Here is a 21,183-nt window from a genome sequence, read left to right as displayed (position 1 = left end):
CTCTCTCTCTCACACACACACACACACACATTAATCGTGCATTGTGTTGCTTTACGTTTGGAATCATGTGTTCATAATTAAAGTTTTTCTGTTTGAATTTAGGTGACCGGCCGGTTTATTGCTTGAGCTGACTAATACTGGGTTTGGCTTGCGAATCCCAGACAGGTCATGGATGTGTGTTTTGGGATTTTTTATTACCACCTAATACTTACTCGTGGTTATAATCTCTTCCATCCCAGTTTTGGAGTTCTGCCATAAAAACTTACGAAGCACTTACCTTTTAAGAATCGTGGAATGTGGTTCTCATGATTAAGCGAAAGCAATAACTTAGCAAAGAAGAAACAGAAGTGATGGCTTCTTATCTGCGTTTTGCAGATGTTTTGTTCGAAATAAACGAATTTAACAGCACCGAAACTTAAAAGAAAATCTTTACCGAAAGGTTTCATGTAGCCCATTTGTTTGCATAAGTTGATACGCAAAAGATTCATTCTCGTATTTTTTACATGTCTGTAGAAGACGGTAGTCGTAGCCGAAGCGCTCTGTGCCGTCAAGTGCATCACTTCCGGTCACGCCGTTCCGATTCTTCTGGTTTTTAATTTCATGTATCGTTTATTTACTAACGTTCTGCGTAGCTCGGATTATGCTATACGGCGTCTAGTGATCGGATGATTGGTGAATAATTATCTGAAATGAAGCGGCCGTGGCATTTGTCTGGGGGACTGAGTAAGAACACGAAAAGCCTGACAGGATGGCAGTATTCCGTTCCGAATAACCCCCCCCCCCCCCCTCGAATGGAGTGATAACCACTCGAGGTTTACAGTCTGTGAGATAGATACCAGTTGTGGTTGTGTAATTACTGCAATTCTGTCTGTATAAGCTCAACATTTTCGCATTTCTAATATTTTTCCGCGAGCTTATCTGAATCTGTCGTGCGCCTGTAACTGAATGTCTCGACGTGCCCGCACAACTGACGTGCCGGAGAAGTTGCCGCGCGATCACGGCGACCGGCCAGTTTACCGAACTGAGTCGTCATAGTACAGTTTCAACACATCAGCATTGTGTGTTTGTCGAGAAAAGATTGTGCCAAACAGACACGTTTCAGTAAAACCAAGCATGAAACGTAGGTTTTCTTCCAGATGAGGATTTCGCGTAAAAGTAATGGCATAGAAGATTTGTGAATTTCACATGCAGCGTGATGTAGTACACTGCTTATTTTTTGGAAGCCTATTGTAAAAATACTAACATGGCGGCCGTTTGAGTGTTTGAAATAGGATCACGGGTAGCTTCTTACAGCGTATGATAAAAGAACGGCTACAAATCTTTCAAAAATTCAAAATTTTAAAGTCGTTTAAAAAAGTTCCATATCCTTCGATCTCCCGTAACGAAAAGCAACCAACCTATGGAATAGAGTCCGCATTGAGAAGCTGTGTTCTATGAGAAATCCTGCTGAACACTGATCTACATGTGTTGATTTAATTTTCATGGAATATGAAAATGTATGACACGTGGCTCAGGTCGGCGGTTAGTATAAAAGAGAAGAAGACTCAGTAAGGAATGTTCGTGATGCGTTGCCCCAGGGGGAAGTGATGCCCCCCGATTGTACCAGCAGTTCAAGCTCACTGTTTCAAGCCTGAACAGAAGCGGCATTCGCAGTCGCTCGTGAGTTTATGGATTGAGGTGCCGGAGTAGAGATGAGAGACCTGCTAGTTAAGAGTTTTGACACTGCCTTACGCTTTCTTGGTTCGTTTTTTAGTGTGAGCTACTCAGCTAAACAGTACCGCAAAGCGTAATTTAATGGAAATACGGATCTAGCCTTTACATTTATACGTAGAGCTGGATCGTTTGATGAAGAATGGGGCAGACCAACGAACCAGAGAGGTGGTGAATTTTACATGTCTAAGAGATCAAAGTTGAGGCCCTGTGTTTCTACGAGTCATATACAACTCACTTGCCAAAGTCTAGACACTATGCAGCTGCAAATAAAAGAACCGATATTTGATTTTATATCCAGTACGTTCAAGAAATCCAGTAATGTGTTTGTAGTCGCAAGTATGTGACTAATTCACACGCACGAACTTTTTGACGTGTGATATTTTCGTGTCCGTGTGCCTACCCTCCCTTATAAATTTTGAGCCAGTAGGTATATTTTGATGAAATTTCGCGCGATGATCTTGCTGCCACCAAGGATATCATACAAGGTTTGCGGTCTCTCCGACGTCTCCCGTCAGACACTGGCGATGTATGCAGATTTCGAATGGCGCTCCATATTCGAAGAAGTGTTCCGTTTGTGTTGAGATAATTTTCTTTACACATAGTAAAATACCAACATAGCGTCACAAACTAGCAGACCACAATGTTAATCACCGTATAATTAGTGAATAGGTGGTGAATTTGTTAAGGATAAAGCTTATAACTGCAGTGGTATATTTTAATGCATTGTTCTGTTGTTCGCTTGGACGTACTGAGGAAACTCGCATAGGATAGCTCGTGCCCTGAATAAGGGACCTCCAAAACAAGGTTTCGACTTAGGCTTGTAATAGTCTTCCCGATTTGCAACTGAACATTGAAATCATCGTATTCATTTGTCACTATTTATTTATGAAATTAATACATTTGCTCAACTGTAAATATGTGGCTGTCAATGTGATTTTGTGTTCTGTGTCTGAAGCATCATTATGAAGTGTGAAATGAACAGTCGGTTCACTGTTCGGTGTTATCTCGTGGGTATTTCTGAAAGCAGATCTCATTTTAATCGACGCATGAAAAGAGAATGTAGTCTGCTACCGGCTCATTTCAGCGGATAGGTTTTTACATGTGTTTATACATGTTTGATTCCAGATGACGTAATCGCACATAGTCGCCGGACAGCGTATAAATCCAAGTTTATGTGAAGCGCAAATCGAACTTCTTCCAAGTAGTTCTCGGAATGTCCTCGATGAGTATGTTCTGATAATTGCGAATCGGAACACATCAGATGGCCCGCCACTTAATGATGATATAGCTTTAGTTTTGCGTAAGGCTGTATGTCTTGAATCCCTTACAGTGGAAGTGTTGAATGCAGACAGGCAGAAAGGGCTGTGTGTTTTTTGGTAGTCGCTGCTCCGTCGTTGGCTTTGAGTGTGCGCGGGCGTGGGACGGAAGCTGGGGAAGGGAGGAGCAGGAACAGGAGCGCGGAGCAGTGGTTCTGTCGACCCCCGGTCTGTTGTACTGTTTGCTCGCCCGCCGCGTCGGCCCACTCTCTCGGGTTCGTATCTCGTGTGGTCCCAAAATTGTGTTTCGCAATTGAATTTGCGCCGCGTAACGTGTTTGACGTCAGTAATTCCGGGTGCTTGTACTAGTGCTCAGTGCGCTCTCTGCAATGGGATGGAAAATGCCACGTTTAACCTCCTGCTACACAGCAGGTATCAGATTCTACTGACAGTTTCGCTTCATCTGTGTCTGTTCGCCGATATCACTTGTGTGATGTTACGTGCGTGTTACACGACTCACGTTTAGTGATAACCACGTTATTAGACGTCTATGATTTCTTACCAGCATTTCCAGCTGGTTTTAAAGCTATTCTTTAGACTCAGCTGAATTCTTCTTCTCCATATTATGCCATTACGTAAGCTTAAAATACTTCGTCATACAAACCGCGTATGTTAGGTTTAGACAGATGTACTTGTTTTTATTGTAGGTGCCAGGAATGTTCTATTGCGAATAGATGTATCAGTTGATTGACCTCTGGAGAATCTTTGTGTGCATTGGGGTGTATGGCAAATTGTTGGCAACGAATATGTCAGTCGGTTTCTTGTAAACTCGCCCTTCAACGAGTACGGCTAGTCAGTTCTAGAACACGTGTTGATTCTTTTGATCATCTCGTGTCTTCGTATGAATGTGATATTACGTTTGCGTTCTAGGTTTTTGTTGAAAGTGTAAACGATTTTATGAGGTGTTGACGTGTTGTGTACATAGCAAAATGGCTCTGTGAATCTTAAAAGGTGTGACATCTGTGTGTAGTGATTGTTCTTTAGTGCATTGTTTAATGGTTGGGTGAGTATTGATTTATGTGGTATTTTAGGTATATGCAACAAGACTCATATTTGTGGCTTGCGTTATTTGTGTGAGAAACATAATATTTTTGCTTACAAATGGACGCAGTGCACTTACATATAGGGACTTCGGACGTGATATTTAGACATAGACATGCATATGGTCAGAAGTATGCAACGCTTGTTTAGACAGACTTATCGCATTGCTTAGTCCCGATGTGTGGGAATGTGATATTGTGAAATGTGTATCTTCAGATGGCTTCACCAGTTATCCATTCATACGACGTGTATGAAGCAATATGGCGATGGGCGTAGTTTCGTACAGCGTTGAGCATATGTATAAGTCCACACATGCTGCACAAATAGGTCTTTATTTCTGTGTCGTTGAGGTATTATATTAGTTGATAATACTTCAAGGATTGTCTGAATTTTTATGATATGGGCCCGTTGGAAAGGTGACGATGTGTTTGTTAGGGAGGTGATATTTCAGAAATAGTTCTTAATATAAGTGATGTTTTGGATCGGGTAATATCGAACGTGATGGTAATTATAGTGTATTTATGCGAGTTAATTCGGGCGTGGTTGAGTTAATGGCACTTATGAGATGAAAGACATCGTGTGGTGGAGCATTTGAGTCGATTTAAAATTTAATGAAAGTTGTGAGCTTGTAGAACTGTATGGTAGTTGTCATTTAATTAAAAAAAAGACACGTATTGCTACTTATGGCCCTGAAAATTACTTCTGGTGACTTCTGAATTGAAGTCATATGAGCTGCTGATCATAAGACAACTTTTGTGACTTTAAATCATTTATATTGAATCTGAACTGCCACCATAGCAGTTTAAGAGATTTCGCGTTTTATGTACTGAACTGAATGACCTAATTAGGCAAATTGAAGACCTTGGGCATTTGATGTTACCGCGGTTTTAGAAGTGTTACTGCGCGGTTGTTCTTCGTGTGTAAACAATATTTCAATATATTTCACTTTCACCTACAAAATGATCACATAAGAATAACTGCTTTTTGGGGTTTTAAAATAGTTTCTATAATTCTTGTGAGACGTAACAGAATACTCTGAGTCGGGTGGATGTGTCTGTAACAGAATCTAACCGACGTGATCCCGTGTAATTGATAACTGAGTTGCTGTATGTCTTACTCGATATAATTATTCAGAGGCACTGTGTGGTATGTGTTTACTTATTTTGTGACTCCAGAGTTTTTCTATCGTTGGCCCCAGTTAAAGCATTACAATAATCGTATTTTGTTGATGCTCTGTGTAGCGGCGATCGGTTGGTGCACAAAATGCACAAATGTAACAGTGTTACTACATACCGGAGGCGCTTGTTAAAGCGTTGATAAGGCAGTGTTAAGACTGAGTACGGTGTTCGAGATGAACATCTGAACGCGCGTCGGTCTGATGGGTCCCCCAGTGATCGGGATGGACTCCTTAGAGCGCCTCATGCCTGCCCTTGCCGCCGCAACTTCTGCCGGGAGCAGCGGCAACAACCGACCCCGGAACTCTGGCCCAAGCAGTGTTCTTGTTCCCGCCAACATCGGCTCCTCAGCGTCAGTGGTGACGGCCTCTGCCATCGGTCGTAAAGGGCGTCATCTGACCGGCACGTTCTGTCTCACTGGAGACACAATGGAAGGAATCATCCAGTGCTTGGTGTTCCTCAAAGCGTTTTCGGTGCGTACCTCTTACACTGATTGGTTGATTATTTGGTTGTGTAACATTTTCGACTGAATAGGCTTTCTCCCTCTTTTCACATTTCTACCTAAAGACGGAAGCAGAATCCAACTTTCGAAACGTAGTTTTATATTTAAAATAATTGAGATGACGGACATAGTCCAAAAGAACAATTTTATGTGCCAATGATCTGTACTTTTCGTCAAATATTATCATGATGCTCAAATCAAGATACGATATGTAAGAAGATTTCTGTCTTCTCGGTTGTTGTGCTGTGCAGTCTGGTCGATGTTAACCAACGTTTCAGAGGTCATACTGCCGCCGTCATCAGAGCGATGATGGCGGAGGCAGTATGACCTCTGAAACGTTGGTTAACATCGACCAGAATACACAGCGCAACAACCCAGAAGACGGAAATCTTCATACTCATCGCCCTGATGACGGAGGCAGTATGACCTCTGAAACGTTGGTTAACATCGACCAGACTACACGGCGCAACAACCCAGAAGACAGAAATCTTCATACTCACCGCTGTGGAAACCTCAAATCTTACATCATATGTAAGACGTATGAGAGAGATGAGGAACACATACTAGATCTTTGTTGGAATCCCTGAAGGGGTGAGAGAACTTGCAGACCTAAAGGCAGACGAGCGGAAAACATTAAAGTTGATCTTAAAGGAAGTAGGATTGGAAGGTGTGGACTGGATTTGCTACAGGGTGATTTCGAAAGTCCCTCTACCCCTGTAAGAACAAGTGTTGGAAGTGGTGGATTGAAAAGTCCTTATACACACGCACGCCTTAGGTGATGCGTACACGACTCACGTGCGCCACGTAGGGCGTGTGTGTATAATTTCCCACTCCTAGCTCTTGTTCTCACAGGTGAGCAGGCCCTTTTGAGCCACCCTTCGTGGACCAGAGTCGTTCAAGGCAGTGTTTGAGAAAAGAATCACAAGAAACCCCTCTCGCGTGCCACCGAGTTTAAAGTGGTGGTCTACACGGCCACACAGCTCACAGTACGCTTGCTGTACTAAGCGTGCGCGTTGTTTGGGGTGCCACTTACGTACCTAACGCTACTTCAGTATGACTTTTCTCAGTCGTTTATATTCGGTTCGTGTAATGCAAAAGCAGTGTTAGAGTTCCATGTAAAACAACCCCATCCGTGCAGGATGTATCCAATCTCGCGGAGGTACCTGTTATGAATAGTGATCGATGACCCTTTCGGTGTATTTTAATGAAGGGCTTAATGTGATTTTGTCCTGGAAAGTTAATCTAGATCAGCAGTTTGTGGTGAATAGACCCGCAGTTTTTAAACCTAGGGGAACAGAATGGAGGTTTTACATTGTCTGGTGTTCGGGCTCTCTTTGAACTAATGCATTGATCGTGATAGATTCACGATCATTCCCGAAACTGTCGGGTATCTGCACTAAAACGTATGAAGATATTTAATTTTTTGTTTCTAATGTTCCAATATGAAATCTGAACCAGATGTTTATTAATATTTTGTACGACGTTAATTAAATCGTATGTGGTTTTGCATTTGTCTTTTGAGCAGTGTAAGTATTTTCACCACGGGCCGTCAAGTTTAATACTCACGGAGGGAGAGAATTAAGTCATTTTCCAATTTTAGCGAGCGCTGAGACTGTGTTGAGTGAGTTTCCTGAAATCTGCGCATTTCTGGTCCTATCTGCCAGCATCCCACTGCGTTTTGGAAGGCGGGATTCTCCATTGCTATGTAATTAAACGATAACAGACCTCGGGGAGAAAAATTAATGGTTTTACTTTCTACAGCGCCTTGTCGACGTACGCTAGCTGTGCGCGAGCAGCCTGTAAGTTTTTCTGGAAGAGTGTATCGATAAAGAACTTTTTATTAACAGACGACTGGAATAAGAATGAATTTGGTATGTATGTCGTATTTAGTTTGTTCAATTACTCAATTTTAATTACAAATCAGACAACACTGATTAAGGGTACAGTTTGTCTGTGAGACCAAACCAGTTTCTAGCGAACTCGCGTTCAATTATACAGTGATAATCGCCCTCGGATTTTGAAAAACTTTTGTTCTTATGCTCAGGTGTGAAGTGGTGAAATATCGCTTTAGAGTTTCCTCGACATGAATAAAAGTGTAAAACGTTTCTTATTTGTTTGGTCTTATATTGCTTTATTCTAAGAGTTTATGCTGGAAGAGATGTTATAGTTCATTTACTTCCTTTTATATGGTGTATCAGAGTGTTTACGAAGCAATCCGTATCCTGATACAAAATAACCAGCCTAGTGAAACATTTCATTCCGCATAACCAAAGTATGAAGTTTATTTTAAACCTCCTGGTTACCAGGCAGGCAGGCAGGCAGGCAGGCAGGCAGGCAGGCATTTCAGTCCTGAGATTGGTTTAGTTTCGAGCCTGATAATAGGATTCTAGGCACGCAGCTAATATGGCTCTAATGCAATGTTAATTGGAATGGAACGTATAAATCCCACTGCATACAGGTGACCTAGATTCTAGCACCTTGAGGGAGTCGATCCCAGGGCGCAAGAGACTAATGGTTCTGTCGTCGCAATACTGTATTATGCATTCTGTCTGTAATTTCGAATTGATGCTTGCTAATGTTTGCCCTGTGCAGCCGGACAATAATTTTAATTTTAATGAATGACAAGCACGTCACATACATGAAACAAACCCAAACAGGCGAGGGCTAGACAGAGATTAACGTGGTTCGTGCAGAAATATATTCGATTATTCTCTCTTCACTTTGATCCTAGAAACACCAGAATGTATTAAAATTGAGTTACTGTGTAGTTTAATTATTATTAACGTTTTGTATCTTCATAGGTTAATTAGTATGGTTTTTGGTGTACCACCGTGTCGTTTTGAATAACTTCTGGCCTTACTAGAATACTTTACCTTCAGGATGGAAGTGAAGTTAGAAGAATCTAGTGGCATTTTTACACGAACTGCGTTAACGTTCCTCTAGAGTCTAGACCTAGCCTGAGTCACTCTAGGGAAAGAAACGTCAACCGTTAACAGAAGTGAAAGGAGGCATTTATGACAAAAGGAAGTCGCGAAGAAGGTTGCGAGATCCCATGCTACATACGGAACATGTTACATTTAGTCGGATCCTTTCTTGCATGGACGATGTCTTTCGGTGGGCAATGTTTCTCTTTATGTCAATGTCTGTAGTATGAAACCTTCACTGTTGTTTCTTGACATTTTAAACTAAAGTTTTACAGGATTTCGCGAACCGAATTTCTAAAAATCGTGAAGATACACAAACGCACATACAATAAATGAATGAATGAATGAATAAATAAATAAATATATATATTTCTGAAAATAGCAGTATCGTTAACGCCTTTAACAATATATCTTAAACTTTTTACACGACAGTTGTCAGATGGTGCTTTATGAAGGGTATAAAGTAAGGATGGCATTTATACCATTGTTTTATTGAAAACTGCATGTGCACTGCCGTTTTCTGGACATAATTGAATGTGGTCCGAAATGGACTTACATCAGGGATTGTAAGCTTTGAAGCGTATGCCCAGCCAATGGGATGAGTGAAGCGGTGTCTCTCACGTGTAACAGTCTCTCTCTCCCTCCCTCCCTCTCTCTCCCAAATGGATTTTCAACGAACAACGGACCAAACCTCGTTACGGGAACTGGCATGTGCAGAACTAGAACGTTTCTGTTGCAATTCGATTCCTTGAAAGGAGGTCTCCTGATTCCTCAAAGACTTATGTTCAAAATCACATCCGATTCGTTTTGAATCTCTGACACTTCGGTGTATGTAAACTAGGAAATGGATTTGGAGATTAAAATGACCGCATTTTAAGAGAGTTTTAATTTGTTTACGCTGGTCAAACATAGATTTGCAATTTCTTCCGTTTGCCCGGTAATACTCTTGTAGAACATCGATTTAAGTTTTATGTATGAAGGTAGTCACTCTCTGGCTAAATTTTGGAAGGAATCTATCTTAAATACATCGATCCATCTCTTTCACTACTCTGTTTAAATTTTCCATTACGTTGTTATCATTACGTCATATTCTAATAATTATTAACTCGCTGGAGCTGGCGTTCTCAGGTTGCTTAGGTCGGAAGATCTGAAGGGAATAGACTACTTTGGAGACGCGATTGGAGGAAACTATTGAAGTGGGTGTTAAAATATGTAAGGTGAGATTGTGGATTGAATTCAGTTTGCTTGTGGTACGATCGCTTCCTTCTGAACCCCTATCTACTCACGAATTACGATCATGTTTCCATTTTATTTCACGTTGTATTTTATAAGCTATATAACTGAAACGGTGTCGTTAAATAGCATAAGGATCGAGTAACCAGTCACTCACTACTTCGTTCATAAGCTTACATCTCGAATAAATAACTTCTTCAGTTGATACAAATCTAGAATGCCTCGTGTTTCTCAGTTTGTATACAACGTTTACGAATTTGAGTAGTAGAACATCAAAGGGTAACGAAGGGACCGAAGTGGCTTTCGAATAGGAACGGGAGAGGAAATCTGTTCTAAGGTTTCTCGAACACAAGTTGTCAGCGCAATATTCCCTCGAAAGAATTTCATTAAGGGTTTTTGAGCTCCATTACAGGGGTAGGAAGTGAGACGCGCTCGCTTACAAGTCTGCTGATCGACACTCGGTCTATGCGTTACTGCTTCCTGTTCACAGGAATGTAATTAAACTGCCTGCTCTCTGCTACACAACCAGACACTATTGTGTTACAGACGGGATTCTTCTTGCCACTCGTCGTACCTTTACCGCGTCTTTGAAAAATGGAGGTATAACTTCGGTATTAATGGTGTCAGGTTGTCTTGGTGAGAGAATGTCTGTAGTGTAGGTCTAATGTTATTCTAATTCTGGCACAAGCGAAGTCACATAAGAAATGACAGGGCTGAAAAATGTGCGTGAGTTTCGAGTATTCGTTGTTCCCCATTTACATTCTCTTGCGACTTTTCATGCTTCCATTGCTGGAACGTTCGATATTTATATTCGTGAGATCCCAGGTTCAGATCTCTGAGTTGCTTGATTCTGCTCTGTTAAGCTATTACAGGCGTTGCAATAAGCTTCGGCTTCTGCATGTTGTGGCGTGATGAACATCTTTGGAATATCAACGTACTCCGTAGAGTAAACGTTGCTATAACCTCTGGAGAGGTGTCCCAACATTTAACCCCGGGAATTGGGATGCCTGTTGGTCCATGGTTCCTTATTTTGTATATTCGGACCATCCGATAGTAGTGATGGGTCCAGCATCCGCCGTTTACGTGTATAAACCTATAGCGGTTACAGGATCCGCAAGTGAATACTGATTTTAAAGATAGGCTCACGCTTAGGCGGATTGATGTTGAAATTCTGTTTCGCGCTTCCTCGACTAGTCAACAGCATCTCGCCTAATCGATCAGACGATGCTTGTATGAAACTTAAGATTACGGCAAACTTCGCGACGTTGCAAATTCATTTCATGGGTCATTGGCCTGTCTGGAGGAATACATTCCCTTTTTATGTAGGCTTATGGATAAAAGAAGACAAGCCCATCAGGAATGTAGAGACTTGTCGACCGACACATGTAAGATTAACTTTTGCGTTCCTGGTACAGATTACAGACAAACGATTGCTTACATTTTGTTATTCGAGTTCTGTTTTACAGAATGAAACAGCACAGAATATTTTGTGTGATAGATTTTGTGCATGTAGAACGCATGGGCAGGTTGAAGGTATGTAGGATTACACTGAAACAGAGTGAGGAAGAACATATTGGACGTGTTTGATCCTTTTGATTTATTTAGGTTATTTAACGACGCTTATCCAGTTGCAGACATTATATAGCGCCGAATTAGATGAGACATGTTGAATGAAGAATAGGTTTTCGGATTTATGAGGCTGAGTTGTTCTTATATCGCACAGAAATGCACGCGGAGGGACTGAAGTAAACCACGAGAAACCTCGGTAATTTTGCAACTAACCCAGCCTAGAGTACCTCAAAAATGCAAGTCCAGAATGTTCGTGCGTCATACGCATACTCGATCTGCAGCTCTTGTATCCCAAAGGACTTGTATTCCAGTACGAGCAGTGTTTTAATATGTGGAAGTTAGTGAATTGTTTTACGATATTGTATTGTTGATTGAGACACAGAAAGATGGTTGTAACGGGCAAGATGTCTTGGCATACAAATGAGGGGCGTGCTGAGGGGATGGTTGGAACGGAAGAAGGTTTTTGTACGAGTTTAGTAGGAAACATTTGCTCCGCTCCGATCCTTCGAACACTCATTCATATTTTTGCGTGTGGTGACACATGTCAGCAGTGGAGACTCTGGAGAGGAACATTCTGTGCACGACCTTCTAGCCTATTTGCCGATCTTGCTGACTAATACCTGACGTATTCATGGATCTCTGTTGTGCCTCTTAGTTTCAACAGCATGGCAAAGGACCTGTAGCCTTGAATGGAGCTGTGTGTGGGCAATGACTTGGAAATGACGTGGAAAGAAGCTGTCACGGCCCGTTTTTATAGGCCTGTCGCGTTCCAGCCAGCTCTGTCGTGGAATGATTGAGGAAAAGCGCAAAGGACCTCGGCTTATTCGACCTAATGTGCTGAGAGCCGAACAGAGAACCCCAGATTACAAAACACGTGCTGACGCAGTACCACACCTTGTGACCTCCAAGTAGCTCGTTTTCCTGTTGTCACCCAGAATTCAGCTACAGTCCTCCATTGGACACGATGTTGAGCCAGCTCGTTCCACCGTACGTATTAACTACCTAGCCGCGTCACATGGTTTGATCGACGTCGAAAGCTGCTCCATGACAAATATTGTTGCGCGCCTCGACGTCTTTGGAACGTGGGCTGTCTGTAGCTCGGATCGGAGCTGTCATAACTGCATCTTGTGTGTGTGTGGGCGCTCGTCCCTGTCTAGAATATATGCGTCAGTGGTTGGTCCGTGTTCGATATTCCATCAACTCTGATAGATTATTGCACAGAATTTACAATGAAACTATTTCTGTCTCGAGATCGTTGTTCCCGTCCTTTATACGTCACGTCGTTTTTTTTTCTTTCCAGAATCACTTTGTAATTAGTAAACATGCGTTACTGGTGACATTAGAAATATTTTGAGTCACTGCGCTTACTTTGTATGACTTGCGTGAAGTGAACGCAGGCCTGCAAGTGGGAGATGTGTCCACCTGTCCGTATGATTCATCTCTGAAACTACCAGTCGTGTTGGATATTGTAGAACGTACATCATTTGTCAGATGTGGAGGTCTCACGACGATGAAGATGTCTTCTGGTCTGTGACGTCATGTGGTCTTATAAGTGGTTACCAACGTTTCGGAGGAAGGTATCGACTACATCTTCAGAGGGAAGCGTGATTATTAAGAACATGAAAAATCACACTGCGTCAAGAAGAAGATAGTATCGACGTCGCTTTTTAGCACTTGTAAAATACACACAGCGTGACACTGTAATTATGATTTGTAGATTGGCATAAATTAAGGTACATGCGTAATCCGACTGCATCAAACCAACAGCAAATGTTGTTATTGGTATTTGACGAGAGCATGTGAATGAATGTCGTGACTGTCAAACTTCCTCGCGTTTCTGAGAGCAAGGAAAGAGCTATTGGGGATTGACGTTTTTGTACGTGCTATTTATTTCCATTGCGTTCCTTTCCGTCAAGCTGAAGGGCCGAAGCATGCTTCACATTGCTCGCCTTTGTGGCTAGTATTCTGTCCAGTAATGCAGATAATAAATCTCTTGCTCCTCCTTCTACCTCTTTCCAAGATTGCAATTTGTAACTTTCTTCCTCTCCTTTACCTTGAGAATATAGCAGTTACATTACGTCTATCAGCTTAGCTTGAAGAGGCTTTAAAAGTAGGAAACTGTAAAGTCTTTTTCCCCAATCTTCTTTCCAGACCTGCATCATCACCACCTGCCCCCACCTCGTCTGGGGCCTTGTCAGGTTGAACATTCTCTTTTATAACCCTTGAGGAGTTGTTGAACTAAGTTTCGAGCCGCCTTATCTAACTCGAGCGCTTTGCTGAAAGTGAAATCTTCGGTACAGGACTGGTCCAGGATTTTACTTTGATATTTCACACACGAGTGATTGACCGGCTGTATGTGACGTCATGACTTGCATCATCGCATGGAGTACGATCTTTACTTCCAGTTGTTCCTGAACGGAATGTTCTGGAGCGGAGGGGATGGAAATACGAAAGAGTAAAGGAAAGGAAGACATTTGACGAAAGGACGGAAGGTTGAAAAGAATACGGGAGAAAGAAGGGAGAGCGATAAAGGAAAGACATTAGGAGGGCGAGAGATGAAGATACAGAAGAAATCATTCCCCGCGGAATTTCAACGAGCTGGTGTAATTAATCAGTCATTGCCACAGACCTTTGGAGAATCGCTTATTATTTTCTTGTCTGCAACTAATAGATCACGTCAACAAAGAAGTGGAATTAGCCCCAATAGATTGCCTTTGTGAATTCAGCGAATGGCTGCAATTTATGTGGCCTTTGTTCGATTTCCGGAGATTTCAGTAACATTTTTTTCGTTGCTACGCCAAGACCAGTTCTGGGGCTCACCAGGGCTCATTCATACACTTGTGTAGCTGGGTTAAAGCGGCCAAAGGTGTAAGCTGATTACTTACGTTTTGTGTTGGGGTGTAAATGCGTGGAACTTTGCACACCTTTCATGTGTCTTCATCTTGCTGAAGCTAAGGGAATTTACACATTTGCAAACAACTTTAAATTTTAATTAGAAAGTCCTTGGTCCATAGAATAAGATTGTTATTATTTGCAGTAGGAGATTTTCTGTTCAGGATTTTTGGAACGATATTAATTTAACATTAGAGATTAATATAAATTGCGGAATTCCAATAGGAATTTGGTTGGAAACTCTCGATATTATTAAGCTGCCAGGATAGATCTGCGGGTACAAAGATAGTGCTTTAGGCTTCAGTGGGTTAGAACAGATCCGACTGTAGCGCATCTCAAGCCCTCGCCGCGAGCCGTATTCAGCAGTACCACACATCCAATCGTCAAGTACTAATTAACTCTCTGTTAGATGAACCCGAAGGTTAAGGAACCCCGATTTTATGGAGTTGCACTCATCTCGACCCATTCCAATTCAATCAGTTTAATGTCATAATATCTTATTTTCGAATATCCACCTTACTACCCGCTATGTCTTACAGTATGGATCATGTATGGATCCAAGAGATTTCGCCGTAAAAACTTTGTTTCCATTTAGGTGCTTGCTTTCTTCATTTTCCATTCGCGATAAGTGTCTGGAACTAATCATCTTGATTTTACTACCACAACAGTTCCAGTCGTAGAGTATAAATCAAGTTCCACGCCGTACAATTTCTTTCATTCCTCATTTCTCGCACATTTTTTTTTCTTGGAACGTTTTCAGATTCTTGTAATTTATATTTCCCCAGATAATAACGTATAATTTTAAAGTGACAAAGCAACTGATAAAATATATGTTTTTGATGCTTCTTAAATAAGGCAAAATTACAGTTCTTTGGGTTGGATAATTATAAATGTTTTTGGATGATAAAGAACCAAGAGTTTTCAAATTTGAAGTTGTCTTCAATAACAGTTGGTCACACACGTCTGTTATTGAACGCATAAAATCAATGTGTAAAAGTAATTAAATGAGTCATGATAAGACTTTTAGGGCTAAGATATCTAGAAAAATAATTTTGTTCCGTCAACCAGTAACGAGTGCTTTGAGATTGCCTTGCGCGGTATATGCGTGACTTTTTCCAATCTTCTAAGTGGCCGTGGATTTAGAGTGTATAACGCGGTTTGATCGCAGCCCACCCATTGCAGCTGCCGTAGTACGAAAATGGACCGTTTAATGCCTGAGTGCAGTGTATAGAAAATTCTTTTCAGAGATGTCGTTGCACAGATGAGCGAGAGAGAGATATTCCCTGTCGAGGCAGATCGTCCAGTTGCCCAAAGGAGCACGTGCTGTTGGTGTTGTGTCGCGTCGTACTGTGCCAGTTAGTCTACTGTTTGCACTTTACGCTCATTAAGTTTTATTGCAATATGTTTGCTGTTGCTGTGTGAACAGAATTGCTACAGAACACACGGGGATGAATAACAATTAGAGCAAAGCAGAGATAAACGACAGCTGGGTGGGAAATTCCACACGACAGTCAAACGACTCTCCTTATATACGCAATTTCGCTATCCGCGTTTTTCACATTTCCGCGATTTTAATTCAGAATTATGAGCATCAACGTACTTATACACGGCCTGATTTTAATGTTTTTTTTTCCTGTATCTAATTTTATCCAGGCTTATCAGGAAATGTGATGCAGATGATTAACTTAGCACTATCGAATTCTGTCTTCAGTTTAACATCAAGATGGCGATTGTTATACGCATTTTCAGTATACTCGTCGATTCGGAAAATGTAACCCCCGTGTGTATTGGGAGTCACCCGTAATTGTTTGTTGTCGTCATACAAAGTGTTTTATCGATGCTTGTAGAAACAGTAGAGGTCCAGTATTTTACAGGATAATTTGTTTTTAACATTTATGTTGTTATGGTTGAGAAGTAAAGAATAATAAAATAACCAGAAATGTAGCACGTGTTGGAAACAAGAGGTACACGAAAGAGTTTGAATTGAAATCTTCGAAGGAAACTTGGTGTAAATGGTGCGATAATTCTAATCGTTTATACAAGTATTACATGACGTAATATGCAGCCTTATACTTTATTAAGTAAACTTATATTTGTGTTTATATTTAACTGTATACGTGAAAAATCTGACTGCAGTATATCTATAGTATGATTATATTTAAAATAATGTGTTTCTATCTGCAATAATTCAATGTCAGTTTCAACGGCGAATGAAGTGCAGATAGAAAAAAATACTATATTTTCGCTCTTGTTAATTTTCCTGGTGTTCACTTGACTTAACGAAATTGATACTGAATTTTTAGGCATAATACTGTAACGCCACTGTGCTTGAGGAAAGCGACTGAATATTTGTTTTTTTACTTTTCTGCATTTATCTCATTTCCTTTGTAAGCCTTGATGGTGTGGTGCATATTCACAGAAATCATTTAATTTTTACAACAGACGAGTGAACGTTATGGAAGATGAATTTTTAACCGAAGAGTCCTAGTTTATATGAGATCGACGCGTTCATAGTGGTTACTGTGCAGATCATAATATCTACGGCGACGTGAGATTTCCACTGTGCGCCGTAATCATCAACACTTTTTGATGTTCCGAATTCTAACTTTGAAAACTGTGCCAGAACGCAAGTAACCGACCATAATATCCGCCGTTGAAGATACGGGCACTTAGTCACTTGCTTTATAGCGAAACGCGTTTGAAGTAAATCTCGCCGAGTTTTTTCTTTTTAACAAAATTGTATTCCTATTAAACCGGGACGCTGGTAAAAATGTGGAGAACTGGAACTTTCGAATTCATATGGTGGTTTTAGTTCCTTGCGAAATGTGCATTTAAATTATCCATTAATTTGTTCACTTACTTTTACAGGCTTTCCATATTGTACATATCAGTTTAATGCCTGATTTCCTTATTGTGCGAGGGAATATAAGCTGATGGATGTCGTCTGTTTTCCCGTCTGTCCAGTCGTGTGTTCCTTAATTTTTATGAACATCATGACACTAGAGGCCACTCCATCTTCGTCTAATTTCCTACCTTAAGTATTATTAGCATGGCGCTATGCTACAGTCATTTTATGAGGACTCTGGAAGTTTTGTATGGTCACAGATCGTAAGAAAATATGCAACTTCTTTCAAGATGACTTTGTGCAACAATACTGAGGCTGTGATAATTCAATTATTTATTATTTTATTATTTGTCTTTCCAAGCCATTACACACGCTCATGTGAAGTTTTTTACCTGAATAAATTATATAGTACATTCTGACCTTATGTGAAACTTTTTTGTTATGTGCACTGAAAGAGGACAGTAACTAGTGGGATATATATATATATATATCTGTTGCTCCGACTAATCGTTTTCCAAAGATGGATGTGTTTGAATGAAACAAGGCGGGTGCCAGGAATTCTTGACATAATTCGTTTAGTACGCGGCTTGGCGCGTGGTAGGTTGTATGGGAGTTCCCGGAATAACTAGGGATACTGTAGTCCGACTTTACGCTCATATGGCGCCATTATACTCTAATTTACACTCTTGAATTTCAATTATGCAAAGTGTAGCTGGGTTTAATCGTTGAAACGGCTTCCTGTGAATTACATTTTGTATTGAATTGAGTTATTGTGAACGCGTATTTCAATGCGTATGCAGTGTAGTGGGATTTTAATTATTTGGCACGGTTCGGTTATGCATACGAGGTGCGATCGGAAAGTTTCAAGACTGCGCCTATAAAAACCCGTACACTTATCTCAGGTATTAAATTCATCCATCACCCTCGAAGTAGTTCCCCTGGGAGTGAACACAACGATCCCAGCGCCGCTGCCAAGCCTGGAAGCATCCCTGGAAATCTTTCTTTGTCAGCCTGTCAAGCACCATCTGCGATTCTGCCTGAATCTCTTCTATCGTCTCAAATCTCCTTCCCCTAGCTGAATTTTCATCTATGGGAAGAGGAAGAAGTCACACGGAGCTTAGAAAGGAAGTTGGGGTCGGTTCTTGCAAGATCTTTGAGCTCCTGACAAACGAGAAGTCGATTCTGCTTCTGGTCCTCAGACAGGATGCGTCGCATGTGGAGTTCTTCCTTTAGAATCAGCTGACAGGTCCCATAGCCTATCCCAACAATGTCGCACAAGTCGTTGATGGTACGACGTCGATCTTCGTGAATGGCCTGCCGAATCTTCGTAACATTTTCGGGCGTTGTGCTCCAAGATGGTCGTCCAGAACGCTCGTCATCATCGACAGAAGTTCGGCCATTTTTAAAACGTGAATGCCACACAAAAGTTTGTGCACGACCCATTGCGGACTCCCCAAATGCTTGCTTTAGCATTTCATAGGTTTCCGTAACCGTTTTGGCGAGTCTTTGGCAAGAGATTCAGGCAGAATCGCAGATGGTACTTGGCAGGTTGATAAAGAAAGATTTCCAGGGATGCTTCCAGGCTTGGCAGCGGCGCTGGTATCGTTGTGTTCACTCTCAGAGGAACTACTTCGAGGGTGATGGATGAATTTAATACCTGAGATAAGTGTACGGGTTTTTATACGCGCAGTCTGGAATCTTTTCGATCGCACCTCGTAGGGCTGTACTGCCAGTGTGGTATGCCCGATTTACTTCCTTGTAGTTAACAGTGAGCGCTTGTGCCCTACTGGCTTAGTGAGTAATGAACCATGCGACGCAAAATTTATCCGATCAAGAAATGTCTTTTTATGTAAGTGAAAGGATCGTTAGGCTCTGCGATAAGACGACACGTTGACTGCCTTTTTTTTTGTTGCGATTTTCCAACGAAAATTGTAATGCATTTGTCTTCCTGTACGTTCTACTCGTCCGTCTGCCTCATCCATATTTATAGTAACTAATTATGCAGTAAAACTGGGCGAACAGATTGTGAAGGCCCTCGTTATGAATTTTTTTTGTTCCGTTCTTAATTTCTTATTGGTTCACATATTCGCCTCAGAACTTCGTTATCGAAAATTTCAAATAGAAACAGAGGCCTGTATTCTGATTTAGCGTAACTGCGTCCCAAGAAGTCCCGCAACGCGGCATAACACTTTTTTGTTTTTTCATATACTCTGTTAAAAATGAGATTTTCGTTTGAGAGCAGAAATATTGTAGTTACTTGGTTCTTTGATCTTCTTTTGCGTGTTAAAGATTAAATGCACTGTAATAATATAAAAATATAATATCATTACATAAGTAAATCCTCTACAGTCTCTTGTCCAATGCGCACAAGGATTATTTCGGGAGGGGGGAGACTCATGTTTTGAAATCTGCGGGTGTCACGGATTTTAAGGCATTGGGAATTTACTCAGTAGATAGAAAGAAAGCGTTATGGCTCGGATCAGAGGCGCTTGTGTTTTGTACACTCAGTTGCACCCCAGTTAGCTTCTCACATTCATCTCATCATAAGCGTGACTGATGACTATGCCATCAATTCATATTTTAGCCCAGAGCTGTGAAAGACACACACTGTGTGCTAGCATGTGCTTATGAGGGCTATGTAGGACATTGTTCCGTCCACACGAATGCCGCTCCTCATAAATTGCACGCAATCAAAATGTAAATTGGAACGCGAAAGGCACTTTGTAGTGATTGCATGGTCTGTGTCAAGTCATGAAGGATTGTTGCATGAAGATCGGATTGCAGGAGTAGGCCAGAAGTTCACTTATCATCATCGGATAGGATGTACTACTTTATTAACGAGTATTCGAGTATATTTAGTGGGTTCTTAGGGAAATCAAGATAATAATACATAGAAGGAAGATAGTGTAATTGCGTCATATTGTGAATATTATAACAATTATTTATTTTAATCCGTCTGATCACAATATTTAAAATTTCTTATAATTAAGATAATAAAATATCATTGATGTTCCATATCGATTGATCGATTTACATTTCGGAACATTTACACAAAATGTTTCGGTTTTTATAAAACCATCATCAGGTGTAAAATATATCTAAGAACTTAAAACAGAAATCATAATTGAGTTTTAAGTTCTTAGATATATTTTACACCTGATGATGGTATTATAAAAACCGAAACATGTGTAAATGTTCCGAAATGTAAATCGATCAATCGATATGGAACATCAATGATATTTTATTATCTTAATTATAAGAAATTTTAAATATTGTGATCAGACGGATTAAAATAAATAATTGACATAGAAGGAAGTTATGTATTATTATTTGTAGTAGCTGTTACCATCACATCTAGTTTTCAGAGCGCTCATGAATAAGATGTTGTCTGTAGGAATATGAAAGCACTTTTCTGGTTACTTAGTATAAGTGAATAGTCGTCATTTACTCTGCAGGAGGAACAACAAAGTCTTCAGAAACGTACTTAGGTTTAAAAATGGTGAAGTAAGTTGGAAATGGTTCCGTTATTTAAGGAGGTTACCTAGTATTGTTAGGACAGTGAAATCAAGGAAGTTGAAGTGGTTTGGTTGAGGAACTCACTCGGAAAGCAGTACCTGTTTTGTTCGTCTGTGTTTGAATCAGGTATGAGAGACGGACAGAAAATATTTATTCGAAGTAGGACCTTTAATTCCAAAAGTGTGGAAATAATAGTGAAGGATAATACGAAATAAGTACTAACTATCTTAATTCCTCACCGAAGAAATGGCGACCATTAAAACTACCTCTGGAACTTAGGTCAGTTACCGGGAGACTACACTGCTCAACATCCCAGAAGACAGTCATCTTCATAGTCATCGCCGTAAAGTCCTGAAATCATAACAATGCCCGTGTCTGTCCTTCCGTAGAGTTTGTGTCGTACTTTAGTGAATGTATAGGCTAAAGGAGTTCCAAAATACTTTAGCTTTGTTTTTAA

The 21,183-nt window shown here is 40.8% G+C and overlaps 1 protein-coding gene across 16 annotated transcripts in view; it reads left to right on the top strand.

The window, feature by feature from the left end:
• rg (A kinase anchor protein rugose) overlaps positions 1–21,183 on the top strand; it is a 400,245-nt gene that overhangs the window by 54,272 nt on the left and 324,790 nt on the right. For 4 of the 16 annotated variants that reach the window (XM_087353741.1, XM_087353726.1, XM_087353729.1 and 1 more), the window contains exon 1: positions 5,625–5,718. The exons of 6 other annotated variants lie outside the window; for them this stretch is intronic. In XM_087353741.1, the coding sequence (XP_087209867.1) occupies positions 5,674–5,718 (45 nt within the window). In that variant the 5' untranslated portion in view covers positions 5,625–5,673. Of the gene's footprint in view, positions 1–5,623; positions 5,719–21,183 lie in introns of those variants that run through there. 6 more of the 16 variants (XM_087353728.1, XM_087353727.1, XM_087353725.1 and 3 more) reach the window with 3 other exon arrangements.

This window comes from Zootermopsis nevadensis, unplaced genomic scaffold (assembly GCF_977971745.1).
Source record: "Zootermopsis nevadensis isolate Lab colony 2312 unplaced genomic scaffold, Znev_1.0 Znev_ptg000022l, whole genome shotgun sequence".
NCBI lineage: Eukaryota > Metazoa > Arthropoda > Insecta > Blattodea > Termopsidae > Zootermopsis > Zootermopsis nevadensis.
The sequence above is the reverse complement of the archived record's forward strand: the minus strand, read 5'-3'. Positions and strand labels throughout refer to the sequence as shown.